The 14,991-nt window shown below is 34.6% G+C and overlaps 1 protein-coding gene across 1 annotated transcript in view; it reads left to right on the top strand.

The window, feature by feature from the left end:
- Window positions 1–14,991, top strand: part of LOC106465199 — a 51,163-nt gene that overhangs the window by 13,447 nt on the left and 22,725 nt on the right. The window contains exon 2 of the mRNA XM_013925404.2: window positions 11,105–11,236. Within this exon, the coding sequence (XP_013780858.2) occupies window positions 11,105–11,236 (132 nt within the window). The remainder of the gene's footprint in view (window positions 1–11,104; window positions 11,237–14,991) is intronic.

The raw sequence follows: 14,991 nt of genomic DNA on the forward strand, positions 1-14,991 counted from the left end.
TATTTGACTCTAATTTCCAGACATTTTACTAGTGTTTGTCTGGTTTCAAGTATATATATATATATATTCTGGTTTATTTTGTATCTTGCCAATAAAGCTTCTGTAAGCCTCTTTTCGGAAAACGAAATTCTTTGTTAACAGCTTTTACCTCGATTCATTCAGTTTCTTCTATAAAATAGCCAGATTTTTCTTGTCGTGACTTGGACCATGTGTCTTTTTAAGTCTGTTAAAATCGTTCTCAAACTCCACTTGTTCCATTAATAAAGGGTTTCTCATATTTGAATCTTATATTGTAGTTTACTTTGAGAAGCGTAACACTTAGAATTATTAAGCTTATTCCTGCGTTTCTTATAATAATAAAAATTCTATGCTTGTAAATGTTAGAGATATACATTTAAAAAAATCGCATAGTGGTTAGCGTTCCGAGCTGCGAGTCGGAAGGTCCAACATTTGAGTCCGTAAATGCTACAGAAAACTCTGCACACTCAATTATTAGTGCATTAAAATAAAAGTGACAGTCAATCCCGCTATGTAAATATAGGGTGCTATTGAGTGATTACCCTCCATGTGGTTAGCAGTTCTAAACGTGTGACGACTAAGCCTAAACTTTGTGGTCTGATCTAGCAGTTTAAACCCATAATTAAAATACCAAAAATCAACTACCAATCATAATACTTGCCTACAGCTCCTATCTTATCATTAAATTACATACAGATAACTCACTGTTACTAGAGCGTCCATGGTCTTTATTAAGTATTGCTATTAGGTTCATGCTGTACGAAAAAAAAAAATTCTGTGATGGACTGACAGGAAGAAAATGTAATATACCTGAACAACAAAAATCTAGGGTTTTATTATAGTTTTAAATTGATATTATGCAAAATAAGGAAATATAGTTAAAAGTGATTAAAGGTAAAGACTAATGTATAATAATATGTCTGCCACACCACATCTGCCATATCTAGCGCCGACGAGGCCTTTTGTACAACACCAGAGCTCATACAAGCATCCGGGACACGACAGATACAGTAATGGTTGAGACACTATACTATCAGTCTACATGAACAACAACTGTTATGATACGAACTAGATTAAGTTTGTGATGTTTAATATTCATCAAGTAAGAAAATAAATTTAAATAAACTTCTGAGGATTTCAGGTAAAAAAACAAAAGTTAAAAAGACTACTGTAGCAATTTGTTTGGTTTGTTTGGAATTTCACGCAAAGCTACACAAGGGCTATCTGCGCTAGCCATCTCTAACTTAGCAGTGTGGGACACCACCACCCACCCACCAACCCTTGGGCTACCATTTTACCTACGAATAGTGGGTTTGATCGTCACATTGTAATGGCTGAAGGGGTGAGCATGTTCGGCGTGACGGGGATTCGAACCCGCGACCCTCAGATAGCGAGTAGAGTGCCCTAACCACCAGGACATGCCAGGGCCCAGCAGTTTAGATAAGAAAATATTGGTAAGTAGCCTTTTGGAGCAAGCTGATAGAATACTATTTATCAACTACGCTGACGCTCTACAGGTAAAGCAATATTCAAAACAACATATTCACACTCAAAAAATAGGAATGCAGCAGCGCACGGTTATGAATTATTATACATAAAGAATCGCACGAAATAAATTGACCACAGTATTCCCTTTGAGGTAAATCGACCATTATTTGTATTGTCTTTCACACTATCGTCTACAGGGAATGTTATCCCCACTAAGTAGAAAACTGTCGATCGAAATTTCCACAAGAAATCTGCGCAGGATGAAAAAAACAACAACAATAAGCAAGATGTTTTCCTGACCTCATTTCATGACGTTTTGGAAGAGTCCCGTATTTCACCAACTCATGTCATTCGAACAGCAGAGAAAGGAAAAGGGCAGAACAGCGTAAACATCGCTGCTCTACAGAACCATGTTCAACGTTTTTAGTAAAAAAAGTAAAATTCAAATCTACCAACTCAGATACCCCCCCCCTCAGTGGCACAGCGGCATGTATGCTGACTTACAACGCTAGAAACCAGATTTCGATACCCGTGGTGGGCAGAGTACAGATAGCACATTGTGTAGCTTTGGGCTTAACTTGAAACAAACAAATCAACTCAGACTGTTCTGTGTTATGACAAACTCACTCAACCAACAAAATGATCTATTTATCGGTGAGAAATTAGGTAGCAGAAATAATTAAGAAACTTTGGAGAAAATATTTTAGAAATAAGGTAATAAGTTAATATCGTTAATCACAAATGAAATATCTCAGAAATCCTTCGAATCAATGTTATTTTCCGTTTCACAAAGCTAGAGTATTTGGATATTGCACATAAATACCCCTCACCCGAACAGTGATAAGGTTGAGGACTTATGATGCTAAAATGTAGGCTTCGAACCCTGCTGCTGGTATAGTGCAGCTTGTATTTATAAAACTAAGTAACGTAGGAAACCGTAGTAACGAAACTAAATATACCAGAGTCCCTTTGTCTTAGTATAGTTCTTTTCATTTCTCACAATCGGCCCGGCATGGCCAGGTGGTTAGGGCGCTCCATTCGCAATCTGAGGGTTGCGGGTTCGAATCCCCGTCACACCAAACATGCTCACCCTTTCAACCGTAGGGGCGTTATAAGTGTGACGGTCAATCCCACTATTCGTTGGTAAAAGAGTAGCCCAAGAGTTGGCGGTGGGTGGTGATGACTAGCTGCCTTTCCTCTAGTCTTACACTTCTAAATTAGGGACGGCTAGCGCAGATAGCCCTCGTGTAGCTTTGCGCGAAATTCAAAACAAACAAACCTTCTCAAATAACGAATTTTGATTCCCGCAGTTGGAAATACAGATAGTCCATCGGGTAGCCATTTTGCTTAAGAAAATAAAAGTTCATAAATAGATAATGCACTTATTTATATGTCTATAACAAATAATAACCCCAATTCTCCACATTCATAATTACCTGTTTTGCATTATTTCGATTTAGAATCGTTATTTGGATATGTATATATAGATAATTTTTATATAGTAAGTCCACGGTAAATTTGTAGGTTTCTCCATTCTTTGGGGCCGTAGGAACCTTATAAGACTAAAGATCAAATCCCATTATTCGATAATACAAGAGTAGACCTCCTCCGGTCAATCAAGTTAGGGACGGTTATGCGCAGGCAGCCCTTGTGTAGCTTTGTGCGAAAATTTTGAAACCTAACAAAACAAAGAATTAAATATTTAACACACCGCATCCAATAGTCTCAAAAGTCCTGAGTAAGCATAGTTAAACTGTTATAGTTTTACTAGAAAAGTGTGGAGTTCTAGTCAGCAGAATATGACTGTCTGTAACTCTTTGAATTATACGTAGCTTTGTATTTGCATAACTATGTATGTACACACACACACACACACATATATATATATATAGTTTTATCATATATATAGTCCTCTTGTGGTTAAATGGTAAACTTGGTAACCCATTAAAATTTGGGTTCGATCCACAAATAATGATTATTAATAAAAACAATGGAAAAATAATTGTCGATGTGGTAGAGGTGTTGCTAGATGCTTTCAGTATGATATCGATCATGACTTTCTGTTATGATTCTTCAAGATGCCAATTGAGGAATTTTTGGCACGGGCCCCGTATGCCAGCGCCTAGCGACTTTGTGGTGAATTGGGTTCATTAATTATTATCGATAGTTAAATAAATGCATTATTTATTATTTTGTACAGCCCTGCGCTAAAGCAGAAACATGTTGTTAAAGATGTTCCGAAAATAAAGTTATCTTATTAAACAATTCAACCAGTTGTGAAACTGGCAGTTTTATCTAAAAGTATTACTGCATTATAAACGTGCTCCCCAGTGGTACAGCGGCATGTCTGCGGGCTTATACCGCAAGAAACCGGGGTTCGATACCCTTTGTGCTTAATAACAAACAGCTACAATAATTATAAATGTATTTAACAGTTTCTCTGTTAGAGGGTATATTTTATCATCCATCAGATATATCCCTACATAACACGTAAGTAGGTTTTTCTGAGCAAACAGCATTTTTTTTTCCGATTCTGCGCAAATGAAACGAACATGTTACAGCCAAAACAAGTTCCATTTGAAACGTCGCATTCCGATTCTTCCAAGTTGTTTCAAATTTTGATCATGGTATTTTTTCATTTATTATTATGTGTGAGAATCGAAAGATTGTAATAACTTGATATTTATAATTTTATAAGTTTTATCTCAGCAGAAGTTTTACATATACTTCCCAGAGAGTCAAGAGAAATAACATCCTCACTCAAAAGTAAACAAGTATTAAGCAAGCCCTTAAACCTCGAGTATGTTATATTATTCATGTCACGTGCTTGTCCGGAAATACCTAATATATAAGTTTATAAAGCAACCTGTTTACTGTTGCTAGATTAAAATTTTCAACTTATGATGTGGCATCATAACCACGTGTTATTCCGAAGGGAAGGATGTTAGGCTTAGCTAACATTTTTTTTTGTACATGTAGGTTTATGGTAGTTTTTTTTTTTTCACTTTGATACCAGCCGCTGGCGGTACATGTGTACTTGTAGAAGGTTCAGAGTCATAACTGTACGTGTAGGAATGCAAGGCCTAAACGATTAATATACTTTTTAAGGTCGTTCAACTGGAAAATATGAGTAGAATAAAAAAAATAAAATAAAAATATAAACAATAATGAAAAGCAGAAGAGTTGATAAATCACAAAGTGAAAACCACTACGAGGGTTTGATAAACACGAAATCTCTATAATTAACCTTTTTCTCCTCTTCTATTCACATACTTCAAACACTTATGTTTCCTAGCCATCTAGGTTTCAAACAAAATCGTAATATAAACGTCCTCTGTTTATTTCATAATAAAACTTTAGACAAGTAGATGGCGACGCTTTCCCTCCTCAATGGCGATTTCAGTTAAGTATTTAACCATTAACATCACTTCAAATGAACCTGTACTCGCCTATTCTACCATGATTAGTTCACGACATATATTTTTTCTGTAAACTTTACCTTTGACCGTGAGCAATGAAAATTTGGTTACTTCATACAAGTATTGCGTTTCATTATTTAAACTTACTCGGTGAGTCAGAGGTAAGTTTCGGGGTTACAATGCTAAAATCCAATGCTCGGTTCTTCGCAGTGGACAAAGCCCAGATAGTCCATTCTATACACTGCTTTATACTGAAACAACAAGAACATTATTTTAAAAGATATCAAGGAAGGTATGTTAATAGTTGCTTGTGAGAGTTAAACCACCTATATATCAGTGTATGTAAATAGGCAAACAATCATAATTTATCATAATAACCGTATTATCAACAGCAGTATCTGAAATCGGGAGACTGTTGTTACTCAAATAAATAATATTTATATTTAAGCCAAAAAGAAGTAAATATACAATAGGAAGAAAAAAAAACAACATCACGAGAAATCTTTATTTTTTTATTTGTTTTTTGTGATAATGTTACTACTATATATGTGATTGGTTAACAGTAATCAAACCTCTGTTCAGCGAAGTTCTGGTTTGCTAAAAGCAAAGTATAGTTAAACTTCAATTACTTTAAGTATAGAATTGAATTCAACCAGTGCTTTATTTCTAGGAAAATAGTACCGGATCTCTGTTGACAGGTGGGGGTCGAACTTCAACTTCAATCAACTACAGTCTTCTCTGCCTAAACTTTCTCTTAAATCAGTGTTTCTCAAACTGGAGAGCACGAAGGTCTTTTTTTTTTTTGTGGGGGCGGGGCGTGAGAAACGTCTAGAAAATGTTTCGTCTTTCGTTGTTTTTTAACTAAGTTTATTGTTGTTATCATCGGCTATATATATATATATATGTATATATATATCACGGTTTAAATAAGTTGAATGTTGTTGTCGTTTGGTTTTTTTTTGGGGGGGGGGGTAGCAAAGTGTATTAGAGAGAAGAAAAGGGAGGCGCGACCTAAAACATTTAAGAAACACTGTTTCAAACAATAATATAAACATTATTGAAGCTATCATTTGGAATGGGGTTGGAAGGAGTAATATAGTTGACTACGCCAGTCAGATATAATTTGCAAACGAAGCAGTCTTAAAATTAAATATAATGTTTTCGTCTTTCGATAAAAAAAACACACACCCCAAATGGGTTCCTGATCTGAGATCCGGCAAAAACCAAACATTGAATTTTAATTATGTTTGTTTGTTTGAAGCTATGCACAAAGCTACACAATAAGCTATCTGTGCTCTACCCACCACGGGTATCGAAACCCGGTTTCTAGCGTTGTAAGTCCGCAGACATACCGCTGTGCTACGTGGGGGGGGGGCGAAGTATTATAGGAGAAAGGCGTAATTGTTATCATTTGATTATACATATGAAAATATAATTAAATTTTTCAGAAATTTCCACGAACATATTACATAAAGACTATTTGAATATAACCGTCCCTATTTTTGAAATGAAAAATTAGAGCAGTGGTTCCCAAAGACCCCTTTGATTTTGATTTTTTTCCTCATGGACCCCATGTTTTTGAAAAATACCGTCTACCCAACAAACTGTTTTTAGTAATTAATAATTAACTCGTTTGCCTATTTTTCACTATCAAATAAAAAACATTTATAACTGATTGTGCAATTAAAAAAAAACAGCAGTATTAAAAACTTGTTTAATGAGAGGGTATTACCTACGCGGACCCCAGATTGGGAACTACTGGGCTAGAGGGAAGACAGGTAATCAAAATACAGCATCCACCACTAACTCTTGATCGAATAGTATGATTTGACCATCAGTTTTATATCATACCCATGGTTCCAAAATGTGGAGCAAGCTTTTGTAGCAATGGTTCTATCACTTTAATCACTAGGCCACGCTCGGCCCCATTAAGTTATGAAATCCTTTGTATATAACTAATTTATTACTTATCAACTGATTTGTTTAAAGAAACATTAGAACTTCACTATACTGCTTGATATCCATTTATTTTTATATTTCGTGAAATCACCTCAAATGTTTTTTTTTTTAGATTTATTGTATAAGAGAGATTGTTTGTTTGTTGTACAAAAAAGTAGCTGACGTCACATTCTTCGCCAGGGCGTATTATTGTTAAACTATACACTATTGGTGATAAACATTATTTTTCACACGTAGCCAACATTTTACATAAACAAAATTATTTATCTTATTGTATTCTCAGGTGCATTCATTACTTTACAGGTAAGAGTAGTACCACAATAACGAGAGATACGGTAGAAAATGTTATGTGGAGTTAAAACTAAATTTCAGACTTGATTGATGCGAGGAAAATAAACTAAGCACAACTTGATCATGTAAAGGAAAGTGAAAAACAAAGATGGGTGCACAAAGACAGCGAATAGCACTTCTCTCTTAATATCGAGAGTTTTTACCACGAGAATGAAGACTGAGAGGGTATAAAATTATATATATATATATATAATAGCGTCAATCCTCTCAGAGTGCATGCGCTACCCACGGCATTGGTTATTCCATCAGCGAAATTAAAGAGGACATGGCCTCTATGCATTTGAAATTTAAACACAGCGACATCGCTAGAGAAAGTTGATACTTGTTTAGAAGTAAGTCTTCAACAACATCAAAAGCCCAAAAACGTCCAAGTGAGACACACTCTTTGACCATGTGTAATTATCACACGAAATAACTTCATTGCTGTACAAGATGTAATCTAGCTTCCTAGGTTAATAGAGGAAGCAAAGATGGTATAGTCTCAAGTAATTGGGAATCTGTTTTGGTCGTCAAAACATCTGACAAATGATAAAACACACTAAAATTGCCTTAGAGCTTTCGAAAATTACAATTCTTTGTGTTCATGAGTTCATCTATAGCAGAGAAATATTACTTTAAAAACGAGTTCCCCCGTTTGTGTCAAGACTTTGATGAAAAACAATTGCCTTTTGCAAAGTAATTTATCCATAGAAGGCCTGTTTTTAGTGCTAAACCAGTCATCATACACTGGGAGAATGTCAAAAAATCATGTTTATCATAGTTTCTATAGCAAGCGCAATTATAAGAGGACAAAAAAAAATAAATAAAAAAATTGCGAAACAGAAGGAATAATTATAGTATGATTTTTTGTTCTTCTCATTGTAACTACTTTCATTGTTTTAGATTGTTCAGTGATTACCAAGCTTAGATATGATTCCCCAGACTTTAACCAGCGAAAGTTATAAGAAATAGTTGAATAACATGTATTGCTGTTTATAGTAAGTGTGCAGTTGTTCTAGATGCAATGAATGTGTTGGAAAATCATTCTTCCAGTGCAAATGAAAGCCAAGATGAAATGGCCTTGACACAAATTAGCCTCGCTTTGAAGATTTTTCACTAACACCAAAACAATATTTTATGAGTTTCATTGAGTTTTTCAAAGCAAGAGATCGAACCTTAAATCCAGACAAGGTTTCGTATCAAAAATTAGTTTAGCAGGTTTACTCTTTCTCAAAGTTTCCACCAAAACATGACAATTTCTGTTTGATCGATTGTAGGGTTAAATAATTACAATACCGTAATAAGTCAGCAATGGACGAAAGTTGTCGATATATGTATATTGTACGTCTTGTGTGTAATGTCCACAAAGCTATTCAACCTCTCTTGTATAAACTAAGTTATAAACACTAGGTGGAAAGAATGTGTTGCTGAAAAAATTCGACCAAGTGAAATCCGCCAAGAAGTTTTATTTATGTTTCTCGAATGTCAAAGGGGCAATAAAATTGTCTTTTGCGGTGATTTATAAACATTAATTGTAATTCCCAATCAATGAGTCTTGCTTTTCTAAAACTTCAACGAAACATGTAATGTCTGTAATTGAAAAAAACTAAACACTTTCAACTATGATACTTACGAGGCTAAAAATAAAATAGCTATTCGAAATTTCTAAATAAATTTTGATTTACATCACAGTATGACTGATAATATATTTATCACACCGTTCTTTACTGACGCTCTCTGTTGGCTCAGTGATAAATCTGAGGGCTTATCACGTTAAAAAACAGGTTTCGATACCCGCTATGGGCAGAACACACATAGCCCATTTTGTAGCTTTGCGCTTAACAGCAAACAAACAAGTAAATCTTTACTAGATTAATACAGTATTCTAGTAACAAGAGTGCATAAGTAACACAAGTTCGTTCTTTTTGCATCTTAAAAGGCACATAAGGCTGTTTTTTAACTCCAGTTTCCAGTGACACTAGCGCATGGGAATGGTAATATATATCCCATGGATGGGATGCCGGCTCATCGCAGGTTAATCTCAAGCAACTCGCTTGTAACTGTGGTAAAGTAATCAAGGACAAGACTTGAACCCACAACCTTTCGAGACCAAATCCAGAGCACTGGCCACGAGGTCATGTTGTTCCCAATAAAAGTGCATAATAGTATTTAAACTACACCTTTTTTGTTACACTCCACTACCCACGAGGTCCTTAGTTCAATACCAGAGCTCACCAGGAAAGATTGGTCACAATTTATGGAGTCTCTGTTGAAACCACATTTATACTATTGACGTATTTATTTCTTGTATTGAAAAGTAAGCCTACTGGGCAGCAATGCATAACAAGAAAAAGAAAGCTTTAGAATGATATTTTTGAAATCCTTTATGGACTTCTTAAAAAGAAATGCGGAGAAACACCTGTAGTTTGGTGTGATTTGCATCACTGACATTTATATCAATTAGTTGTGAGTCAAAAGGTGTATAATCCGTAAGTGCGTACGCCATTATACTGTAATGGGTAATAGGTGCAATATTACATCACAGTTTTGTCTGATGCAATATCAGAACAATACTTCATTCGTGATGTGAAAAAAACACGTAGGTTGAAAAAGTTTTGGGTTATAGGTTTTTATCATTTAGTACTAGACCTCATCAGGTCGTTAGTTTGGTTTATTGTTAAGCACAATGCTACACAATGATCTATCTATGCTCTGCTCACCGCAGGTATCGAAACCCAATTATTAGCGTTGTAAGCCCAGAGACTTACCGCTGTGTCAACGGAGGGCCAGACCATGGGTCGCAGTGTACAAGAAAAAAAGTTATAACTGAAACGCTATTACACAGTTTTCTTTCTGGAAACCCATATAGGGCCAGTAAAGAAAACTATGTAATGAAAAATTATATCACTCTTATCTGTTATCCAATAGGGTGCAATCCTTTGACATTTTAAGCATTAAACATCATATTTAATTTAATTCCCAATTTTCTCGCAGCATTTTATAAGATATCATATTATAACAACATTGTTACGTCTCTAGTCGTTTGTTAATTTACCGTATAATTTCTTTCGGATGAAACTTTGGTGACACGAGTCCTTTCTTAAATAAAACTAGTTTATTCTTTCTCAATATAACTTTACAATACACTTAATTTCCACAGTCACTTTAACTTCAACACACGCTATAATTCACAACGAATCACGCACTTTACTTACGCTCACTACCGCGCTTGACTCAATTGTCCGTCTCTATCTCTGCCTGTTTGCAATTATCTATCCCGTCACTTCTTGCCGGTCTTATATATACAAAATAGAGGGCGTCTGGCAAACACTCGAGCCTTCAGGAACATTCGAGATACTCATTAAGTGTTACCAGCGTAACGTGACTTCCGCTGTCGTAACAATATTAACAAACAACAGCAACAATGAGTGAGTTACTGAGTCACCCAGTCAATCAGGGGGTTAATCAATGAGTTATATAGTCTGTAAATTTATCAGTTAGTCTATTATTATGTTATCTATTGATACTGAGAAAGCGAGTGTGTTAGTCAGTCAGCTTGAGTTTGTGCTTTAGATATGAGTAAAAGTAAAAAGTTACAGTTTAGTTTTACTTGGAAGTTAGGCCTATCAACGAACGTAACCTGTAGAACTTGTACGTTACGGTTGAAGAAATAAATCGCCTTAACTATTGTTAAATGAACTGAAATTTTGCATTTTTTTAAACCAAATAATAAGAAAGAACTCGCTAACGATAGAAACACACTATCATCAATATCTGACATTCACAATAAGTATGTCCGCGTGGATTTCTTAATCCAATTTACAATGAAGACTGAAAACGAGTTATGACAAACAATGGCCTGCTTTAACCCAACCTTTTTGTACACACAGGTGCTAGAGTTACTGCGGGAAAATTTGACAATGAAGAGGAAAGGGCAGATGATAAAGGAAAATTTGCCATTGATAATCCACACTTCCGAAGCGACGAAACTGACGGAGCCACACCTGATGCAGCTGAAAAAGGTACGCCACGATAATTATGAAATTGTAAAAAATTCATCACTTTCTATCTTAAGGTTCAGATTTAAGTAGATGTATATGATTTTAATTTCGTAAAGCTTTGTTTGAAAAAAGAAGTTTGATGTCTTTGTTGCTTGTAAAAAAACAAACAAAAACTTTGACTAGCGGATTATGACACATATCGTATTGTTACGACAGCGGAATTCACGTGACGCTGGTAACACGTAATGAGTATCTAGAAGGTTCGGGGAACATCACGAATAATGCAGTATTTGCTAGACGCCCTCTATTCCTGTATATAAGCGCGCCAGATAAAGCGAGGCAACTTAATCGGAACTAGAATTGCAGATAGAGACATAGCGACAGATAAATTGATAACGGGATAATCGAGTCAAGCCGTATGTAAAGTGTGCAAATCATTGTGAATTATAGCGTGTGTTTAAGTCAACGTGACCGTAGAAATTCTGTGTATTGAAAAGATGTATTGAGAAAGAATAAACTAGTCTTATTTAAGAAAGGACTTGTATCGCCGAAATTCCTCGGGAAGAATTTTCACGGGACATTAACAAACGAACACAGACGTAACAGTATATTCAATTGTAAATAATTCAGTACCAACCCTATTTTTAAGTATTTCCTTTCTACTTATTATTATTAGAAATACGAAAAATTTCAACTTTAAAATTATACCACGATTTATAAACACAATATTAGATTTTAAAAAACGTGTATACACGACGTTGGAATATGAAGATTTGATAGAAGATAGCTTTCGACTTTCTTCAGAAATCGTCGTAAGGCTAATAAACAACGGTATATACAAATTCACGTAACGTGAAACCAACAATTCTAAATAAAGCGTGCTTAGAACAGTAAACATAGTATTGTTAAGACCTTTTAAACGTGAATTTGTACATACTATTATAATAAATGTTTCTTTTCTGTACACCAAAGATGAAATGGAAAATATAATCCGTAAAGTAAAGGCCAAATATATATATATTCTTTGTTTCGCCTTACCGTCTGCTGTAGACTGCAATTTCGCCTACTAAAGGCTCGTAAGCTCAGTTTGGGTCAGTATAATGGTGGTGTGTATATAATATTGATGTGTTTAAGTCCTTTTAACTCACTATTTAGTAACCTAACTCAATTTAAATATGTGAATTATATTGTGGTATTATGTCAAATTTATTATTCTATATTATGCAGTGGACCAACTGGCTGGTGATTATATTACAGATTTCTTGACTTTACCGCAGTATTATTTACATACCTAAATTATTTTAGGTTACTAAATGGTAAGTTAAAAGTACTTACAAGCTTCATAAATATGTATATACCAACGTTCATTAGCCTGAAGACAATCCCAGAAGAGAATTGAAAGCTAGCTCTCATTAAATCTTTAATATTCCAACTGGATGTATACCAGTTTCTTAATATTTAACATTGTGCATCAACACTGTCATTATATAAGACTGTTTCGTTCAGATATTATTGATTAATTTAGTTTTGTGAGTGAATGTTTTATTATTGTTTCGTTTTTGTTATAATAAGAGTAAAAAGTAGATGATTATAGGAAGTTTTGTTTATAATTCATTGATGTTCAGAATATCGAACGTCACGTGCAATTTATTGATGTAGAGAATATAGAAGGCGAACAGACGATTGGGTAATAGATATATAAATAGCATGAGACGAGCGAGAACAGCAGACAAGAAGCAGACGGATAATAGCAAAAGAGAATAAAATTAGTAAGAAGCTAACTACCGTAGAAATGATAGGCCTAACGTTTAATATGTTAAGAGTGAAACCAACAATAGAATAGAAGATAAGGAAAATAATTTTATTTCGTCAAAGCCTGGTTCTAAAGTAATTGAATCAGCTTAAGTGCACTTTGACAAAAGGAGCAGGGGTTCTTCAAAAGAAAGAAGACCAAACGATTACGGCAGTTTGTGCCACAATTGTAAGTGAATCACAGAGAATATTAGTGTGATAGAAATAGAGAAGATAGTTCGGCTTGTTAACGGAAATTCTAAAGTAATTGAATAGGCCTAAGCGGATATTTGACAAGAAGGAGAGAACGACATATATAGTATTTATGATATGTCCATAATATCTGTGGTGTTGAAGAATTTATTGTACACACGTTAACTTGTTCTGAATATATATATATATATATATATTATTTTGAAAACAAGTGAAGTGCGTGCTGTTAATTCATCGTTGAATTTATCGCTAACAAGTCATAGATACATACTGCAGAAGAATCCTAAGCCAAACAACAACATAGTATATATTTACCCTATTAATTTCTTAATTTAAAAGTAAATATAAAACAAACAGTTAAACATCGATTTTTGTATGTCACGTGGTATGTTGAATGCAGCACTGCTTCAAATGAGATGTTTGTGATTTTTGGAAACGGTACCTTATATATACTTTCTTCAATAGATGACATGTGAATAACCAATTGACAGCTCAGAATGTCCTCCTAGTGGTTTTCTCAGGCATTTTAAAATGTTGGGAGGCCATCTCATTCTTTCGAACCAAGGTTTCAAAGCAGGTAGATTGTGTATTTAGTCTGCTCCAAAGTTCATATTATTTAGACCGAAATACAGCTTTGTTTGTAATTTTGCGCAAAGCCACACGAGGGTTCTATGCACTATCTGTTCCTAATTTAACATTGCAATACTAGAGGCATGGAAGCTAGTCATCACCACTCACCACCAAAATATTGGGGTTCCAACGAATAGCGGGATTGACTGTAACTTTATAATACCCTCATGGCTGAAAAGGCGAGCATGTTTGGTGGGAGGGGTATTCGAACCCGCGACCCTCAGATTGGGAGTCGAGCAATCTAACCACCTGGTTATGCCAGACCGAAATACCTTTAGTTACAAAGCTTGATAAATTATAGTGGAATTTGTGATTTTTTTTGGTTGTTCAACTGTATACATAAAACCTAAAAAAATTATTGCATTTCCTCCACGTGCGAAATTTTAAAGGGCTTAGCAACCTACGTCAAGCAGCAACTGGGTAGAAAGGTCATAACTGGAAGAGATAATTGTTTGCTTCTATGTTTAAGAAAAATGTTCAATAACATATGCATATATAATGTATAATAATTGAAATGTTACTGCATTTTACTAAATACTAGTATACTAAAACACAGCCAAGACAGGATCACTTTGTAAAGACTAAAGGTCAATTTCATATTATTGGATACGGTAACATGAGTTCACTTACGCCGCGTCTTTACAACTTCTGTAATGCCAGCCAGGCTCGGCTGAAAGGTCAATATAATAAAAATTATAAATATATATAAATGTATAATGTTATGAGATTCAAGCTATTTGGTCTAAACATTTATGTTTTCGTGTTATAATTTGTAGTCATTCTAGAACGAAAGTAGCATCATTTGTATTTATTTCCTAATTTTTTATGTTGGTTACGAGATCGGTCAAATCTATCGAAACCGTAGAGAATCGTTAGGGAAAATAACCGATGAAATATAAAGTTCTTCCTTAAAAAACGTTTGATAACTATCTGGACACTATAAATATTTGGCATGTGAAATTTGAAAATTTTCTGATCCATAAAAATATTTTTAATTTTAAAATAAAAATTACTTTGCATGTTGGATAGGTAACATGTGAAAATAAAAAAAATAATGGCATGAAAAAAAACATTGCTTAACAAACTTTAGCAATTAATAAAAAAAATATTTTGTGTGTGAAAGCATTGTAATGTTAACTGAT

This window comes from Limulus polyphemus, unplaced genomic scaffold (genome assembly GCF_000517525.1).
Source record: "Limulus polyphemus unplaced genomic scaffold, Limulus_polyphemus-2.1.2 Scaffold66, whole genome shotgun sequence".
Lineage (NCBI taxonomy): Eukaryota > Metazoa > Arthropoda > Merostomata > Xiphosura > Limulidae > Limulus > Limulus polyphemus.